At 40.1% G+C, this 21090-nt stretch overlaps 1 protein-coding gene across 1 annotated transcript; it reads left to right on the top strand.

Moving 5' to 3' along the window:
* Positions 1-3061: 3061 nt before the first annotated feature.
* Positions 3062-17844, top strand: NMB (neuromedin B). The gene is made up of 3 exons (XM_069956333.1): positions 3062-3269; positions 16816-16979; positions 17562-17844. The coding sequence occupies exons 1-3, from the start codon at positions 3107-3109 to the stop codon at positions 17610-17612; spliced, it is 378 nt and encodes a 125-aa protein (XP_069812434.1). The 5' UTR covers positions 3062-3106; the 3' UTR covers positions 17613-17844.
* The last annotated feature ends 3246 nt before the right edge of the window (positions 17845-21090 follow it).

Below are 21090 nucleotides of genomic sequence, written 5' to 3'. Positions count from 1 at the left end.
CATTGAATAGCAGCCGCAGACAAATGTCAGTTCACACAATGGAGAGTGCGGCTCCGAATTCACCAGAAATGAAGACCATCCAGCCGGTACTGCAGTACCGTCCGGGATAATCTTTAGTAACTTCAGCTGTTCTGTGACCCGGCCAGGTCACAGAACAGCCGGTGTTATACCATGTGTGAACATGACCCCATAGCCATAACTGTAAAATAGGTGTACTATTCTATCTCCATCTAATATACTTGTAGAGATTATTATCACAAGTAGTATGAGTAACATAATTTGTAGTGGTTTGAATGGGGACTTGTATTCATAAATCCCTACTTGGTGTGTCGGATACAACTGTCCAATGTAATCCAGTGTACACATCAGGTATCCAGCTTTTGCAGCTACACTGCCTATCCTGTGGGGGGGTCTACCCGCTATATCCACCGGCCAACCACCTGCCATCTTTTCACTGGGGCTTTACCTTCATCTGTCGGTAAGTATATTGATCATTGCTGTATTTAGAGTTTTTTTAACTACCTTCCCATTTCAGCTTAGAATTATGTTTTGTGAGCATTAAAGACATAGGTCAATATGTCAGTAATCCTAAAATCTGCTATGTGTATTTCAGTGTAATGGTAATGTATTTGCTTTTTTACAAAAATGGTGTAAAAGTGATCACTTCATTAAGTCCATAAGGGGAGTATGTTCTCAAAAGATAGATCACCTTTTTGGGGGGCATAATGTCAGCTCCTAATGTGACTCAGTAATGCGTATGACTCCTATGTGCCTGTCTTAAAGCTTAACTGTCATATTTTTTTTTATTGCAGAAATCAGTAGTATAAGCGATTTTAAGAAACTCTGTAATAGGTTTTATCAGCCAAAAAAGCCTCCTTCTGTACTCAAGAAGCAATCTCCCAGCCTCCCCCCCTGACTTCTTATCTGTGCATTATCAGGCAAACACGTCTTCATTACAGAGAAGCCAGTGAAGACAGGCTCTGCTCTCTCCATTCTATCCTTATGGAGGGGGGAGGGGCCGAGGGAGATGAGGGAGCAGGAAGAGGTGACATGAGGGTCAGCTGTTTGTAGACTCTCTGGGCACCTAAACCGCAGGATTCAGGTGTCAGAAAGGTCAGTGCTTATCTATGAACTTACTGAGAGAAGATTGCAGGGTGTTGTGCTGTGCAGGACTGCTCCGTGCTCAGTCACTCCTAACAGCCCCTCCCCTCTCCATAGCCACATAATGGAGACAGAAATCCTGCTTCTTCTGCAGTGAGGGGGGAGGCTGGGAGATTGCTTTTTCAGTACAGGAAATTTTTTGGGTTTATAAAACCTATTACAGAGTTTCTTAAAATCGCTTGAACTGTTGATATTTGTTTTAAAAAAAATGACCCTGAAATGACAGTTACACTTTAACTCCTGACAATGTCTGGCCATTGGGATCTACTCCCAGACCTGGATAAGACATTGGCGAGGTCCTGAAGAGACTGTGGCAATACTTTGCAGCACTGCAATTTAATGTCCCAGAGGTTCCCAGGATTGGATTTTGGTCATGTGATCAAGTCAATGGCATCAATGTGTTTGTAATCCAGGAATAGCTTGTACACTGTGGCCACTTTGGATGGTCACTGTCAGACACCAAGAGAAATCCAGGGCTCACTGCCCTATTATAAGGACTAACAGTGGCTCTAAGAATTTCATCCCAATACCTGACAGGGGTTATGGTACCACTATTAATTGGAAGTATGTGTGGCCCTCTGAAGATAAGCTTCCCCAGACCAGACTGTCCCATCACCAAACCAGTCATGCTAGACTATGTTGCAGGCAGTAAAAAGTTCACCACACCATCTCCAGACTCTTTGAAATCTGTCACATGTGCTCAGTGAACCTGCTGTCATCTGTGAAGAGAAAGGGGTGCCAATGGTGGACCTGCTATTTCTACAATTCTCTAGCAAATGCTGCATTTTGCGGTGGGCACAGAATCCCAACAGAGGATGTTGGGTCCCCATGTCACCCTCATGGAGTCTGTTTCTGACAGTTTGCACAGAAAATGCACACCAGTAGCCAACTGAAGGCAATTCTACATGGCTCCATCAGTGCTTCTCCTGTTCCTCCATGCACAATAGATCAGATACAATGATCCCTCAAGTTACAATGTAGTGGCCTGTGTCAAGGTATTTGTTCCACGCTCTTGAGACTGTGCCCGAAAACACAGCAAAACTTCTTGCGACAGCATGTATGGATGTAGCTGGAATACCTGTGCAACCTTAAAGAGTTGCATATACTACCTTATGCTAGCAGTAACAAGGACACTAGTAAAACACAAAACTAGATGACTAGACTACCATGTCAAGATTACAGAAAATTCTGAAAGAAGTGAAAAACATTTGTTCAAAACAATGAATCAAAAAGCATTACAAAGCCATATTCTAAGACTGCACCCAAATAATCACAGAATCTGAGAACACAAAAGATTTAGAATTAGTACTGAATTTGTACATGGGAGAGTATTAGAACTGACACTACAGCTTTCCAAGAGTAACATCAATGCTTGTCTCGCGTGAAAAACACCTGAATGTTTTCTAAGTCATTCTAGATACTTTCCATGAACAAAATAATAATACTTAGAAAAAAAGGCACTAAAATGTAAAAGTATTTCTTAGATTCCTTCTAATTCACATTATATCCAGTATCACAAATGGAAATAGCAGGAGATATTCACAAATACTAATTCTTAGTGTATATTTAATTATTAACAATAATTCTTTATCTTATATATGGTTGTACATATTGTTCTACATCTCCACTGGTATTGTACGGGTTACATTCTATGTTTTGATGCATCCTCTAGAGTATACCAGCTGCACCTGTAGCATGATATCCTAGTTCTTTCATGCATATTACGTACTCACATACACCTGCGCACTATAAACAAATTGCCACCTTGGACAATGGAGGGTTAAGTCCTGCATACAGTGTAAACACGTGTGTTACTCCTCACAAGCCTGCTGCCCCCCTCCCAGAGCACCTACTATATAAAGTGACTGAGAGTGAGGGCAGAGAAGAGAGATCAGTACACACATCCCTCAGACGCACACATCTCCACAGAACGCAAAGCACAGACATGTCTGCAGTTCCTCTCACCAGAATCCTGCCCATCGGGTTCCTTGCTCACCTACTTCTCTTCTCTTTTGTGTCACTCACGGTCTGCGTGGAGTTCACTGAAGAAACTGGCAAACTAGGCAAAATTAACGTACTTCAGAGAGGAGGCAACCAGTGGGCAATTGGTAAGTAGAACTTTTACAATTTGCAGATGTAAAGCTCACCAGTAATGAATTGTTCTTTAGGTTATAGGGTCAGTACCATGTAGGAGAAGTGCATTGACAGCGAGGTCTTACAATTTTTTTTGTTAAGAGCTAATAAAGTGAAACGAGTTCTATCTTAAAAAACAGATCTATAGACATGCAAATAACCTAATAACAATGACCTATTCTGTGGCCTTGTAAGAAAATGGTGTTGAGATAACATGGTATCCAGACAAAAAAAGAGAGTCCCTGCGGTGTGCTTACAGAGATGGATTGCCACTTCTTAAGGACTGTATTGTGTAGCATTAAATGGTCCAAATAACAGGCAAATGAGTAGTGTAAAAGGTTAATGTCTTCCATAGGGTGATAATGCAGTAATGACACAAATTATGTAACGAAGGGGGGGGGAGGGCTGTTAGGAAAATTAGTAATCTTAGGGAGAACCAAAAAATATGTAAATTGAACCATAAATCCTATCAGAAAAGACTTAAGGATTTGAATCTGTTTTGATTGGAAGAAAGAAGGGAAAGGGGGACATGACCGAAACCTTTATATGTTAAAAGGCTTAAAAAGGTTCAAGAGGGAAGTGTTTTTAATAAATAAAAAAAATACTGAACTTAGAAACAAGAGGACACAGTGAAAGGTTAGTTGGTGGAAAGAACAGAAGCAACATGAGAAAATATTGCTTTATTGAAAGAGTAGTAGATGGTTGGAATACTCTTCCAGCAGATGTGGTAGGTAAATCTACAATAACAGACTTGAAACATGCCTGGGATAAACATATATCTATCCTAAGATAATAAGAAAGGAAATAATATAAGGGCAGACTAGATGGACCAGATGGTCTTTATCTTCTATGGTTCTAAATGAATATAAGATTAAATACTCTTAGTACTCTGTACATTTATGCATGACACATTATACTTGAACCTTGTGGGGCCAGAACTCTGAAACAGCTGTCTACAGGCAGGTGATTCTTCCTTCTGGAGGAGACTCTAGTTTGGCTTGTATGAGTCTTTCTTCTGAAGGAGAGCCAATGTGCACACATTAAGATATACAATCTGATACATGAACATAAGGAGCTCATGTTCCCCTATACCATTGATTCCATATACTGCTTACAATCATACATCCCCTGGGTAAATGAGACTTGCATGCTATACACTGTAACCTATAAAGAGGCATAGCTTGAAGAGAAGGCTTTATTTTAAGCACTGATGCTAACTTGGATTAGAAATGCTGTTCTGACAACTTAGGATGAGCATTGGTGATAAGCCTGTAATAAATATGACTATAATAATGAAACTGTTGTTCCATTGGCTGGTTCCAGAGTTGAAACTATTTATTGGTAACTGATCATAAATACTACACGTGAACCCTTTAATAAAGACCACCATGTGAACAATGCTTGCAAAAGTTGTTTTCCATGTGGAAAGTCTTCTCTTTTAATGATCTCAAAAAATGTTGGACCGCTGTTCAGGTCAGGTTTTTTACTTCTATAACTTTCTTTACTTGTGTTGTATGTTGTGTACATTTTATCAGTATGGCACATTAAAAAACTGTATTCCTGAAAAAAAAGGAAGAAAACTTGTTGTAGAAAGAGGCTGACCGATTGCAATTTTATTGTTTACTCAATTCAGAAAACATGAAACATGAAAACTATGATTACATACAAAATGATATTTTCACACAGTTCATAAGCCTTTAATACAGATATTTGTGGGAGAAAAGGAGGGCAGTGGGGTAAGTGAGGGCAAGGTAAAGATATTCATATCACCCACCGCCAACCAAACCATCCATCTAAAGACAGACTCATAATACACATTAATGTATGTATAGGCATGGCATCAGGTGAGATCTATATAAAATAAAACTGATCTGGCTGGAACTGATATATGTGAACTCAGACTAAGCCCTTTCCGATGAGCTGGAAAGTACATTTTCATTATGTGCCATGAGGTCTATAATAAAATTGCTACAATGGTTTCTTAAAAATCCTTTGGTTTAAAGGGTTATTTTGCTTCAATTTTTTCTTTAGATTTTGCAAGGGCTGCTGGGAAAAACCTACTCCCATTTTCTGCAGCTCTCATTGCAGATCCTTCTGTTCCCCTGCTAATTGTCTTTTCTCCCTGCTCCTGAGATGTGAAGCAGGAAGACCTAACAGCTCAGCCAAGTGTTGGCCACATTTGTGTCTTGTCAGTGCTTGGCTGAGCAGGAAGGTCCTGGTCCAACCTTTCGTCTCAAAACAGACAGACTATGTGAGCAGAGGGGAGCCGAAGGAGGGGCAATGGAAGCTCTGGGGGACTGGGGTAGGTAAGTATGGCTTCTTTTTTTTTACAGCAGTTACAGCAAAATATATTTTTTTTACTTTGCCAAAAATACCCTGTTAACCATAGATATAATTCTAATGCTTTAGGTTTCAACAACTTCATCCCTTGAAGATATAATCAATAAGCTATATTGCCCAAAATATGTAGCTGTCAGGTAACCCGAGGAGCTATCAGTGACTATAAATTATTCAATGAGTATTTTTAATGCTTACATATATTATTTATGTATCTTTATAGATACTGAACAGTTTATGAACTGACTTGCATTACTTTTAGTGGCATGACACACATGGCTCTACAGCTTTTGGCATGACATGATAGCCTGTGGTTTCATCATATGCTGGGGCACCATTTTCCCTATAGCTAGAAAGTTAAAGGTTGCATTGCACGTATGAAAATATGTAGGGCATATTAACTACCATGTGTGCTCATTACATCCCATACATACCTTATTATTCTTCAAAATACTGATTAAGGCTATGTTCACATTACTTGAACACCGGCCGTTCCATGACTTAAGTACCGGCCGGGTGATCTTTCTGGCCGCGGAGCTCTGATACGCCCGCATCAGAGCTTCCCATAGCACACACTGAAGCAAGCGTCCCGAGCTGCTTGCTTCACTGTGTGAACTGACAGGTCTTTCTGCGGCCGGAATTCACTGAATTCCGGCTGGAGAAAACTGACATGTCAGTTTTTTCCGGCGCCGCATGGGATCCCGGCCGGAGCGCATACGATGTGTGTACGCTCCGGCCGGGATCCGATTGAAAAAAAGGCTATGTTACACACCGCAAAATTACGGCCGTAGTTCTGCGGCGAGAACTACGGCCGTAGTTTTACGTAGTGTGAACATAGCCTAAATGAGATTGAGATTATGGACTATATGCACGAGTCAGATGTCCATGACTTCAAGAGAAGATTGATAAGACATTATGTGAATCTTTGTTTTAGGAAATGTTGTATTTTGCTCCTTTAAAAACTACATTGGAAATGGCGGTGTATACTCTGCAAGGCAATCACTATCTAGAACTCTGCAGTCATGTAGAAAGCCGCCACCAAATAAAGCAATTTGTGTGCATTGTCCAATAGCTGCCTGATGTCACCACAACATGTGTAATATCAGGCAGTGATTGAACAATGCACACAACATGCACCCATCCCCTCTTGTCTTGGAAATTATCATATGAAACGGTCGGAGGGAGGAAGTGCAGCGCTGGAGAGTAGAACAGGTAGAACCTTTTCTGCTCCCCAAATAACCCAATTAAAGAACATCTGTCACTTGATTCTCCAATGTTATAAATCTCTTATTTTTAGTATCCCATTGAGCAGTAAAGGGAGTCTAAAGGTTGGAGCTTTATTAAGGGTTTTCATAAATTATATTCTTGTGCTGTTAAGGCTATATTTAGGGAATATACTACCCTTGAATTGTAATGTGCCCAGTCTATTTCTCACCAACATATCATAAAGTGGTAACAACCATCAGGGCCGATTCTAGGTTTTATGCTGAGGCGAAACCCAAAATGGAGCCCTTCAATGCCCACGCCACCCCATCCCCCCCATCCCCAAGCCTATAGAAAATCATAAGCAGCTAAGTTATGTGTGCAGAAAACCTGCAGCTTATAATAATAAGTGCACACACAATCCAGCACTTGGTGAGGACAAAACAGAAAAAAAATTGAAAGTTTCTAATTCTTTGTGTGTGTAAACAATTCTTCAATCTTTATTGTGTCTCCAAGAATAAAAGCACCAGACATATACAAGAGTCAATGCATTGTGACTACTCCTGGTGTTCTTATTCATGCTTATATCACCATTACACCTTGTGCTCCATATATAGGGGTAGTGATCACTTGTAGGGTAGTGATGTCTGAAGCTTATAACAATACCTGCAGAGTGTTTCCAGTCCTGACTTCCTTGCATTCTGTGTCTATGTCCAGCTATCATTTACAGATCATGAGGTCAATGACGTCTGTTGTATGTAGCAGACAGTATAATTTATAGCCATTACATAAAATCTAATATAAAGCTGCCACCTGAGCAACTAATTTCGCCTCATGGCAGAAACGGCCCTGACAACCATGTATAATAGGGTAAATGGGATGCAAACCATTGGCCACCTAGTATAATGACATATTCATGAAGTCATCTTACACTGAAGATAAATACAAAACTTTCCAAAAATTTCCTATTTGTGGTTACCTAATGTTTTTGCTTGGTCCGTGTCTTTGAGTTTTCATGACCTGAATATAATTGTCCCACATTTACTATTTCTATCCAGACAGTTTAGTGTTGGCATTTGCTATATACATTTGGTGTACTTTGCTATACATTTTTGCTATACACAAATTGTGACAACCCAATCAATCCCACAAATTGCATTTGTAGCCTGATAAGGTTGTTGTATTCTCAGGTTCTTCTACAGATTTATTATTGAAACACACATAAAAATGCAATTCCTTTAAACCCTAATTGAAGTAAGATGCCAAATGTGTCAGGGACATGCATTAGTAAATCTGGTAAAAAAAAGACGAGTCTGATAGAATAAAAAACAAACAAAAAACTAAAGACCTGCAACAGTAATGCTATGTCCACACACAGTCAAAATGGGGGTAGTCTTTATTAGACAGCAATTAGCCTTTAAATGATGGCCATCCAATAAAAAAAGCCGTCATTTTGACAGCATAGCCTAAATCTGGGCTATTATGTGACTTTGGCTTGGTAGTAGCCAGCTCTAAAGGCCTTTTCACATGGGTCATTTCTTGGTCAAATAAGCATTGCTCAGAACATGCCCTATAATTGGTTGATGTAAGGCTGTGTTCACACATTGCGATACTGTTGCAGGCTGCATGACTGATTGAGCCTTGTGCTGATCAGCACTCGTCATCTGCAGCCCACCAATTTTATTTTGATTCAAATGAAGACTGAGGCTATGTTCACACACTGTCAAAATGATGGCCGTTTTTATTGGACGGACGTCATTTAACAGAAAAATATGTTTGTTATTTTTATAATAATGGCCGTTATTTGCCGTTAAACAATGGCCGGTCAATAAAAGCAGCCATCATTTTGACAGTGTGTGAACATAGCCTCAGTCTTCATTTGAATCACAACAATAAAACTAGTGTTTAAAACAGAAAGGATTCCTTTGGGTGAATTTTCAGAATCAGCTGTTTTGTGAGCACATAAATAGTTTTTCAACAGTTTCCTCTCTGCCATTCCTAATTCTCATTTGTCAGTTTTTCCTGAGCCAAGTATATCTCCCTAAAGCCCCCTTCACAAGTCAGGAAAATAGATTTCCTGACCCACAGGGTTCAATTGGGCCCAGACACCCTTTAGTATTTTTCATGAAGGCTGTCTGTTCTGGAAAATGTCAGGCAATTATAGAACCTGTTCTATTTTCATCCTAATTCCATCAAAGATGCCTCTATAGAAGTCTATGGGAGTGTCCTGAATTACGGACAATACAACACATTTTATTTTTCCTGATCAGGAAATCCTGAAAGCACTCCTGGTGGTTTCCTGACTGTGAATACTGTTTACTGTCAAGGAAATACTAATTGTTTCTTGAAGCCTCCTGATCAGGATTTCCTAACAGTAAAAATCTTTACCTGATTGCGGTGCAGTCGCTCCTGACACTGGATGATCAGGTTACTTCAGATATACTTATGCTGGGGGAGTTCTTTTTACGATCCCTATTAAATCAGAACAGGGCTTGTGCACGAAACTCACCCGGTGTGGTCATATCCATAGTAACCTGATCTTCCAGCGGCAAGACCAACTGCTTGTGGATTGGGTAAAGATTCATAATGACAGGTACCCTTTTAAGGTACGTGTTTTATACTCTTAGAGCCCTATTATACAGACCGATAATTAGCCGGATCTGCTACCGCCTGGACCAGGAAGCTGCAAAGCACAGGAGAGACCAGAAGCGGGGAGAGGTAAGTTATCAGGTGTTTGGGCAAGGGCTCATGGATATCACTAACGATGTCCATGCAGCCCTTAATACCCGATTATCGGGCCATCTAAAAGGTCCAGTAAATTAATATCTAATAGGTCCAGTTTACTAAAATGATTGGGCCATAGACGGCCCGTGTAATAGGACCCTTGGCCTATTCAGCGGCCACCTCCAGCCAGCACAGCCAGGCTGGATGGTGTCATGGGGCATTATTGTCATGATATTTGGGGTCTTCAGAGAGACGACATGCCATAAATGTCTGTGATGGAAATATACCTTTAAAGCAGGTGTTGTTTTAACAGAAAGTGGAAAATAGGGGCTAAAAATTCTTTACATTTCTCTAAAATTGCATTTACCTATCTAATATAAGATAATGATCAGTTACGCTGTCTTAGATCTTCCTTTGCACCCATAGCAAACCAATAATAAAATATTTCATAAATAATAAGATTGTTACAGGGTTAAAAATCATACGTAAGACGTGAGAATAATCTTGTGCTGGGAATTTGTTATTAATGCTCACCACATCATGTACAATGTGAAACTTGTGTTTCATGCAGAACATTATAAAGGTGTCTGCCCTGCCTTATTAGTCAGTCCAGTGCCAGCCCTGAACTATTTCACACATTTGAGCTAAACAGAGTTTTTAATCACAGTAATTGTTGAGTACCACTGGAATACACATGAATTATTTATCATACAATTCCTTCAGCTAGAAAAGACATCCCAAACTGCTTATAGAGCTATGTAAGTAGAGATTCTATGCATACCTTAATTGTAGTCGTGTGAGGCTGCAATCACCTAAAAAAAGATTTTTATATTACTGCTCTTCAGTGCCATAGAGGTGTGGCCAAACGTAAAGTGCAATAAATATCCCTGGCCACACCTCTAAGACACTTCAGAGCTGCAAAAAGCATTCTGTACATTCTAACATATTGTTGGCCGTTCTTCCACTTTAAACATTGCACAGCACTAATTTAAATACACTACTTGGTGACATGCTGAAGGACAAAGAGGACAGCTGTGCAGATGTATTGTGGTTTAAACATATTTAAAGAAACAAAACAAAAGTTTAACAGTTTAAAAATTAGTGCTTAAAAGGGTGGCAGCTAGGAGAAGAATAAATACCTTTCCTTGACAAGCCTCACCAGAGAGACATTGTTAGGTTAATGAACTTGTCAAATAATGTAAAGGTTAGAAATGTACAGTAAATCTCTCTTCTGCCACCTCTGTCTGTGTGAGGAACTGTCCATAGCAGTAGTAAGTCCCCATTGAAAATCTCTACTGCTCTGGACAGTGTCTGTCACGGTCCAAAGTGGCAGCAAAAAGCACTGTGTCAGACTTCCTGCAAGACATACAGCAGCTGATAAGTAATGGAGGACTTGATATTTTTAAATAGTTATTTACAAATCTGTATAACAATCTGGTACCAGTTAATAAAAAAGAAATTTTCTCTGGAGTATCCCTTTAAAGTTTATTTATAAATCTATAAATGCAGGTCACAAAATGTCTCTCTACAAAAAACTGTGACATGTTTTTCCACATGAATTAATGCACGAATAAAGATGGTCTACTATACGGTGAGTGCCCACAGCCTTTCTTTTTTCTTTTGCCAAAAAACTGTGATCTTATGCACGTCCCTTCTCGCAGTCTATCTTCAATAGTTGATGGCCGAACACATTCTGCCAGCAGCAATTTCTCCTGAATTCCTCATAGACATAAATGCTCCGCTCAGCTGCATGTTCATGTGTTTGCAGTAAGCAGCAGGATATCTCTATTATCTATTCAACCTGCCCAATTATTCTCTTCTCAGATCATCTGTCATTCAGAGTCCTCCATACACATTAGACAGCCAGTCCCAGCAAAATCTATGACTTTTCACTTATATCTATAGGGGCATTATGTTGTGAATGGATATGCCAAGGATTTTAACATATGTGTGCCGTAAACAGTTGCAATTGTAATCACATCATGTAGGGCCCTATTACACCAGCAGATTATCTGACAGGTTTTTTTTGAGCCAAAGCCAGGAATGGACTATAAACAGAGATCAGGTAACAAATGAAAGACTGGGAGTTCTCTTTTTTTCAAATCCATTCCTGGCTTTGGCTTCAATGATCTGTCAAATAATCTGTTGGTATGATAGGGCCCTTATTCTGCTGATTACACAATGATGTTATCACACAAGACAAAACTTTATGACCATATGTTTATATGTCTACAATTTTATTATTTAGATCCTGCATATGTGTAAGTCATCATATAAAGTACTATGTGATATTATTGACGGCTAGGTGTTGGGTTCAAGTAAGTAATTCCTTATTGTAAACTATGTATGAAATGCAGAAGTCAGATGTAATTGTGAGACTATTTAGTTTTATAACATGAATCTATATATGTATCTATATAAATGTTCTATATATAAAAAGCATGTAGCTCATCTGGGCTTGAGAAGGGTGCGCAACTAATCTCTAATATTTTGAACAAAGAAAGGCTATTTTCAAACGTTTTCTATGCTCCGTTTAAAACTACGTCCGTTATTTTGAGTCTAAAATAACGGATGTTATTTAGCAGCCTGGCCTCCCCTTAGTGCAATGACTGGTGTTTGTACATTATTCTAGTTTGTGATTACTAATTGCTATTTGTGTATAGCTCAATTGAAAAGTCCTTTGAATGTAATAGTAAAAACGGAAAAAGAACGGTGACAACTGTATTTGAACAACTAATAAAAAACGTCCGCTGTTTGCAAAAGACGTCCGAAAATGATCATGTTCATTATTTTGCCGTCCGCGGTAAAAACGTCCGTTATTCAATAAATTGTGAGCATTGGACGTCTGTCTTCCCATTTACTTCAATGCATTGCCATTACAGTCAGTAAAATCGTGGCAAAAACAGGCGCTTTTTTTTTTCTTTATTTTTGACGGTGTGTGAACATAGCCAAAAAGTCCTTTAGCCACCTCTCCAATAAAATATTTACTTTAATTTATTAATCCTTAAAACCTTTACATAAATAAATATGTATTTTTCTATTATACATGGGTTACCCATCTGTTAGGATGCCCGTCTGGCAGAACCAACTGGGACCATTTTCAGCCATGGTTGGTTGGAGTTCAGATGGTGAATACATCGAGAGGACATCTGACATGTTTACCTCACCTGTAAAAAATGCTAACTTAATGAATAGAGGAGCATGATCAGTAAGCAAGCAGCTCTCATGGATTCGAGTAAACCAGCTAATACTGTGACAAGATGGGAAATCATTGTATATAAACAGAGATATGCAAACTACATGGTATATAAAACTGGCAAGTCGCTGAGCTGAAAGCGGACTTTTGTTCTATAATCACTGCTTTAAAGCGACTCTGTACCCACACTCTGTCCCCCCCCAAACCACTTGTACCTTCGGATAGCTGCTTTTAATCCAAGATCTGTCCTAGGGTCCGTTCGGCAGGTGCCTCCCCACCCTCTTCATCATTAGGAATGCTCCAGGCAGATTGCCTCCTATTCCCCACCTGTGTCAGCACGGCACATGGGCTGGATCATTAAGGATCTGTGCAATGTTCAGCATGGAGAAAATGTTCCAGTGGCATTCCTAATGATGAAGAGGGTGGGGAGGAGGGACGGAGGGGTGGTGCAAAGTTAGGGCACAGATACTCCCGTTTGGCACAGGCTTTAAGTTTAAAAGTATTTTTTTTAAGACAATAACTGCATCACCTGCCGAACGGACCACAGGACAGATCTTGGATTAAAAGCAGCTATACAAAAGGTACAAGTGGTTTGGGAGGGGTCAGATTGTGGGTACAGAGTCACTTTAAAGGGGAACTCCAGGTAGAGGTTAAAAAATGAAATTTCTGCAGAAGCATATAGCATTGCTTACCTGTCTATCGCAGTTTTGAAACTATCAAAAATCCATTTGTTTGTTTTTTTTTTGTTCTGTATTGTGTTTCTTTCTGGTTGAGCAGTTCCCAGAATGCAATGCTTTCCCTCAGCTGATCATCACAGTCCCCCACCCATTACAATCAGTAAAATTAGTGCAGCAGCTGCTTCTAGTAATTCAGAGATCTTGGATCACTCAGGGGATTGGGCGATCCAGCCAAGCCCCCTGTGACATCACGCCCTGCCCCCTGTCTGCATCATCCGCCTGTGCTCAGCAAACACACACAATGTGAGACAGAGGCATGGAATATTTGTCTCCTAAGGGGGCATAGCAGAAGGAGCAGGAGACAATGTGATTAGGCACAGAGGCCATTTTTTTTCACTTCCTGGATCAGCTACCAGTGTGGCAGAACCGCACAGATACGGTAATACATTGTATAGACACATCTATATAACTTTTAATGTACTTTTAATAGAAAACAAGTTTTTCTTATCCTGAGTTCCCCTTTAATGTCATATTTTTATACTGGTTGTGTTTTAGAGCTTAAATTCCCACTGATCTCTCGATATGGCTGGGATTAGCGCAATTCATTCCCGGGCATTTATGAAATCTGTATCCTGCAATAATCCACAGATCCAAACTTTTAACATATCTGTGTTAACATGTCAAATGTTTTTATAGTAATGCTTAAATAGTAATGCTTAAAAAGACAGTAATGCTTAAAGAGCTCTTACACCGCAGAAGCAATGCAAAAAATGACAAATGTAATATAATGATGTAGTAAGAATATAAAGTCATAACAAAAGGCCAGCTGCCTGTTCACTGCCATTGGATTTAAAATACAAAATGAAGAATGAACTTTGCAAACAGTCAATTAAATCTCCTACTGTTCTGTGTCCACCTCGACTACTGAAGGCGGGCATTATTACTAAGTGTGGGGGCTGTACACAGCCGGTGGCAGTATTACAGTGGGTGGGGGCTGTACACAACAGGGGGCAGTATTACTATCCTTCAGCGGTGCATAGCAGTGGACATTATAACTATGTAGACAAGACAAAGGAGAGATATCCGATGCTACTTGTGACACAGTCAATGGTGTATAAACCTCTATGGCTATGGCAGGTCAATATGCAGTACTGACTTATGGTGCTCAGCAAGAAGCAACAGTCCGAAATCAAATCCAAAGCACAAAAGATAAATATAATGTGCCACTCACCAGTACTTCTAGTCTTCTTTATTCACAAAACCACATAAAACCGAGGAGAGGGAGGATGGATGCTCAGTCTATTGCAGCGACGATCGTTTCGTGCACAAACTTCATCTGGCTGTTAAACTAATGAGTGAGTGGACCTTAGTGACCACCCACTATAATCACATAATGCAAACAATGCAAGAAATAAAAACATTACAGCAAATCATTCAATTCATTCCTATTGTTGAGACCTAGCGGGCCTACCGCATCAAAATGAGAAATTAGAGCGGCTTCTTTTTCCTAAAGGCTTTAGGAGAAATACCACTATAGGGCAGCTTAACAAAGGTACTTCTACTAATAATAGGACTTGGTTTACAGCGTCCCCAGGTTACAAAAAATGTAATCAGTGCCCACAATGCAAATATAATGCAGTGGTACAACTTATAAAAATAGGGGGAAAAGAATGGAAGATTAAACACTATTACTTGTAAATCCTCATATGCCGCCTATATGATCTTCTGTACCTGTGGGCGCTATTATACAGGCAGAACAATGCTCCGTATAAATGTTAGAAAACATTTAGAAAACAATGTGCATCCATAAAATCAGGAAGATTTATAAGCCATAAGAGAGAGGAACATAACATGCAGAAAGGAGGTAGAGCAAGGCATAGAACTTTATTGCAAAAAGAAGCTGCTCTAATTTCCCATTGATGCAGTAGCCCCCACTAGTTCGCAAGGAATGAATTGAATGCCTTCCTGTAATAGTTTTATTTCTTTTAACATTGTTTGCATTATGTGATTTTAGTGGGAGGTCACTAAGGTCTGCTCATTCATAAGATGCATCTGGGTGTCTCAGTTTCCTTAAAGCCAGGTGAAGTGCGCGTTTGTGCATGAAACGCACTCTCTGCAATAGACTGAGCGCCCATCCTCCCTCACCTTGGTTGTGTGTATCTGCGCCTCTTTCTGCTCAGAACACGTGACTGTTCAGCTTAGCCATATTCAGGGATTGGGGGCTATTGAAGGGCACCTCAAGACAACTGGGTTCCTACAGACTGACTGTCAGTTAGAAAGATGTGGTTAGTAGGTGGTATATACCTAGCAAGTTGACTACAGTCAAGGCACGTAATTCACCAGAAAACAAGACAACGTTCATTAGCGAGACAACATCAATAATGCAGGTATTTGTGAATGAGTATCTGGGCCCATGTGGCTGTCTGCTACGTGTGGTTTATTCATCATTTACAACAGACATATTAAAAAGCATGAATCTGAGAAGTACAAAGTCATGTCAATGCCTCTGGTTATGTGCTAATGTGCTCCCTTCATTTCCCAGTACACACCATGACCTTTCTCTTTTTTTGATTTCTTGTTCAAAATCAAGCAGTCTGACAAGGATCAATGCCATGTTACATAAACAGTGCTTCTAGACAAATCTTCTTTTTTAACATTTCTTTTTTCTACCTGTTACATAAATATATTACTATAGTGCATGAACAAAATATTTTATACTCTAGCCTCTCCTTTGTCAAAATCATTTTACCTACATTGCACCTTATACTAAAATGAACAAAGAGAAACCACTTCCTTGTAAATAACTAATGCCTGATGTACATTACTACCATGTTTTTCTACAAATAAGACAGGGTCCTATATTATTTTTTTCTTTGAAAAACAGGGCTAGGACTTATTTTTGGGTAGGTCTTAGGTAGCCCAACTCTATACGGTAGTTGGTCACCATACTGTATGTTCCACCCAGGGTCAGGGATCTGGTCAACTGACTGTAACTCTGGCTTATTTTTGGATTAAGGTCTTATTTCCCGTTGCGTATTTTATGGATGTATGGACAGGGAAGCCCTGAAATGTAGTGTTTTCCCGCTTGGCATGATGTATCAGTATCATTCCGGGAGCGGGGAAACTGTTTAAATCTCCGAGGCACTGTAATAACAGAGCCAAATGGTTCTGTCACTACAGTGCCATGGAGATTCAAACAGTTTTAATCATGTGATTTAATTACTATCTACAGATACCTGGTTGAAAAAGGTCAATGTGGGGTATACTTACAGCCTGTGAAAGGATTATGTACCAACCTATGTAAGATGTGCATGGATGGTGTAAGTAGCAGGATCTCTGGAGTCGTGTGCGGATGATACATTGATATATCATTTCTCTCACCAGGACACTTTATGGGTAAGAAGAGCCTTCAGGACACATATAGACTTAGTGAACAAGATTTGGAGGAATCTGCTATCTTCCCTCCACGCACAATGGAGAGCATGAGAGCTAGTCTCTTACAAGAGCAACGCAGAGCATTGTCACCCATTCAACTTCAGGGAGCACAGGTATGAAAAACAAACTATGGGTGTACCCATGTAAAACAACACAAGGGTCCATTGTGGTTATGCCATGGTATACATTAGCATACTGCTCTTCTAACATGCTGATACATTCTCCAAACATAAACCACTTTATTATTGTAGCTGCCCTCCTTATAGCTGCCCTCTGTCAGAGGTGCATTAAAATCTATGAAAACTCTAAGAGAAACAGGTGCGGTTTGCAATTCAGCTCGATTCACTTCAATGGAACTGAGCTAAAAAACCTGCATCCAAACTGGAGACAAAAGCGGTGCTGTCTCTGCAAGAAAGTGGCCATGTTTTTCTAATGTCGGATAACCCCTTAAAAAGAAATTGAATTTTGAAATATAAAACTAGCTGAATTCTTAATTATGATCGAAATTACAATCAAATTAGGATTGAAAATTAGGATTTGTAGAATTAAACCAAATAAACAATGTGTTTTTCAGCTAACATTACAGTCATATCTGATCTTTGAAGGCCTAGGAAAGTTTCAGTACTGTATTTCTCTCTAGATGTACAACGTGTTTCTGGTCGTCTTGTGCTAATCATGTTCTTTTTATTTTCCAGCGAATACTAAGGAAACTCCTGGAGCAGTATTTTAAAATGTCCCAGAAGTAGAGAAGATATTTATTTTCTTGTACATAGAAAACATATATATATATATTTGTGCCTGAGATACCGAACTTATTTCAGACATTCCAAAGGCTATTGTTTACAAATAAAAAGAAAATCCTAATGAAAATGCGAGTGTGTTCATTCACAACCTGACATTTCAGTTCTTTATGTGAAGTGATAACAAGTAGTTATTTTCATGTTAAGCATATGTATAGTCTATTTTCTGCCATTTTACACAGTGTTCTATCTAAGCAAAACTGTAAATAAAAGGCATTCTTTGCACACAAAGTAGAACATCATTCTCTCTGTACTAATGGAATATTATGATGTATTACACATTTAAGCACTTTAGGAGGATAACACATGGGAATACAACAAAGAAGTGAATCAATAATTAAACTGTATAATTCATACATACTTATGTTGTACTAGGAAGGCTTAAGTATGGAAAAACTGCCTTAAACTTTGGCCCAGGTTTATCAATGCTATCTATGACTTAGAAGTCAGGTTTATCAATGCTATCTACGACTTAGATGTCAGGTTTGTCAATGCTATCTACGACTTTAGTGTAAACTATAACTAGACAATCTGGAACTAGACAAACTAGACAATGTGGCTCATCCCTAGATGGATTGTGTATTCTATTTGAGCCACGTCCATTTATGATGAAGCCATGGTCCTCCCCATTAAGCCACACGCCCGCCGCACGAGTCACAGAGTGTCTGAAATACTAATTTTGGTACAAAGTCGAGGACAACACACATTAGTAAAATAACAATAAAATCAGTTGTATCAGTTGTATGTTATTGAATAGGTCAACATCCCATGACAGCTATAGGAAATTACATTTTTGCACTTAAGATTTTCTATCCAGTACCTAGTGCTGGCGTCATTGAAATTGTTCTAGCTAAAGTGATTTCATAGTAAAATGTGAGCTCAGAATAGGACTTAAAAATGCATCCTTCTAACCTGGCTATACACACAGGCTTCTAACCTGGCTATACACACAGGCTTCTAACCTGGCTATACACACAGGCTTCCAACCTGGCTATACACACAGGCTTCTCACCTGGCTATACACACAGGCTTCTCACCTGGCTATACACACAGGCTTCTAACCTGGCTATAAACACAGGCTTCTAACCTGGCTATACACACAGGCTTCCAACCTGGCTATACACACAGGCTTCTAACCTGGCTATACACACAGGCTTCTAACCTGGCTATACACACAGGCTTCTAACCTGGCTATACACACAGGCTTCTAACCTGGCTATACACACAGGCTTCTCACCTGGCTATACACAGAGGCTTCTCACCTGGCTATACACAGAGGCTTCTCACCTGGCTATACACACAGGCTTCTAACCTGGCTATACACACAGGCTTCTAACCTGGCTATAAACACAGGCTTCTAACCTGGCTATACACACAGGCTTCTAACCTGGCTATAAACACAGGCTTCTAACCTGGCTATACACACAGGCTTCTAACCTGGCTATACACACAGGCTTCTAACCTGGCTATACACACAGGCTTCTAACCTGGCTATACACACAGGCTTCTAACCTGGCTATACACACAGGCTTCTCACCTGGCTATACACACAGGCTTCTAACCTGGCTATACACACAGGCTTCTAACCTGGCTATACACACAGGCTTCTCACCTGGCTATACACAGAGGCTTCTCACCTGGCTATACACACAGGCTTCTAACCTGGCTATACACACAGGCTTCTAACCTGGCTATACACACAGGCTTCCAACCTGGCTATACACACAGGCTTCTAACCTGGCTATACACACAGGCTTCTCACCTGGCTATACACACAGGCTTCTAACCTGGCTATACACACAGGCTTCTAACCTGGCTACACACACAGGCTTCTAACCTGGCTATACACACAGTCTTCTAACCTGGCTACACACACAGGCTTCTAACCTGGCTATACACACAGGCTAGCTGCCAGCTGAGATTCTAGCAATCTTTCATGGCTCGCCCGCAAACATGCATGCTGAGATATGCAAAGGGCATTTATTTATTTTAATATGGAGAATGGAAAAGCTACTTCTACAGACCCCCGGAAGCAGCTTATTTACCAGGGAACTATTGGCATGTTGAAAACCAACAAGCCCGAATTCTTTTGATCTCAGATAAAACAATGAGTTGCCCCAGTCAATGGGTATAGCTGGCAGACAGGGATACAATGCCATCCTCTCCTCACTGGCCCGCTCACAGACTGACATCTAGTCATGATACACTGGTCTTGCTTCATATACTCCAAGTAAAGATCAGTTAACCATGAGTCTTTAACACAACAGACTAATTTAGTTTTTTATGCTCCCTCTTAACAACTTTAAACACTTTTATTTGGAAAGTGAAAGGAAAGTGGAATAGCTAGCGAGATGATATTTCAGACAGGCATTCATACTCTAATACTATTTGGCTAGATTAACACTAAAAACTAGTCGTATGATTGTGGTATATGTTGGCAAAATGTAAAAGTTGTACACTTGCCACATTTTGAGTTTACACTGGGGGGGGGGGGGGTCTCCATATTAAAATACGTCTGTGCTTTTTGGTCTCACAAAAAAACATATGCTCAAACGGTTGGGTTTGCCATGGCTGCAGCTATAAAACAATGGCTATGAAATTATGTAGGCCAAGTAATAGTACATAACTGCATAAAGCCACAGAATGATATTAAAAGGTAATGTCCACTCACATGTATATATACAATCCTAAGAAATCAAACAGCAGTGCCCATAAAGTTGAACTTGTAAAGCATTATCCATGCAACCATGCAATAGCAGAACAAAGAAATTCTATTACATAGTAGTGTTTGGCATTTGACTCCTAGTGGCTCAAGAAGTAGGATAAAGCCCTAGGGAGTCCTCAAAAACATGGATACAGTCTTAGGCTACGTTCACACAACATATTTTTTCGTATTTATACGGCCATTGTTGGCGATTACAATAACGGGCGTAGTTAATACGAGAAAATACGTTGGCTGGGACCCCTAGCGGCACTGCAAACAACTGACATGTCAGTTTTCTGCGTCCGCTATTCAGTGAATAGTGGCCGTAGGAAACCATGTCAGTGCACACTATGAAGCGAGTGGCTGCGGCCGCAAGCTTCATAGTGTGCTGTGGGGAGTTCTGATGTAGGCGCGCACGGATGCGCCCGCATCAGAACTCTGCGGCTTGAAAGATCATCCGGCCGGGCCAAAATGATCTTTGCAGAGACCGGCCGCTCAGTGACCCGGCTGGGTCACGGAACGGCCGGTCTCTTACGCCATGTGAACATGGCCTTAGGCTATGTTCTTACTACATACTAACAATGGCCGTTCTTTAGAGAACGGCTGTTGTTTAAGGCTAAACCACAGCCGTTGTTGTAAAACTACGGCCGTTATAAATTATCCTGAACATTAATTCCAGACATGGTTCAACAACAACGGTCGCTGTTTGCGTTCATCTGT

The sequence above is a fragment of the Dendropsophus ebraccatus genome, chromosome 1 (genome assembly GCF_027789765.1).
Source record: "Dendropsophus ebraccatus isolate aDenEbr1 chromosome 1, aDenEbr1.pat, whole genome shotgun sequence".
In the NCBI taxonomy this organism is placed as follows: domain Eukaryota; kingdom Metazoa; phylum Chordata; class Amphibia; order Anura; family Hylidae; genus Dendropsophus; species Dendropsophus ebraccatus.
The sequence above is the reverse complement of the archived record's forward strand: the minus strand, read 5'-3'. Positions and strand labels throughout refer to the sequence as shown.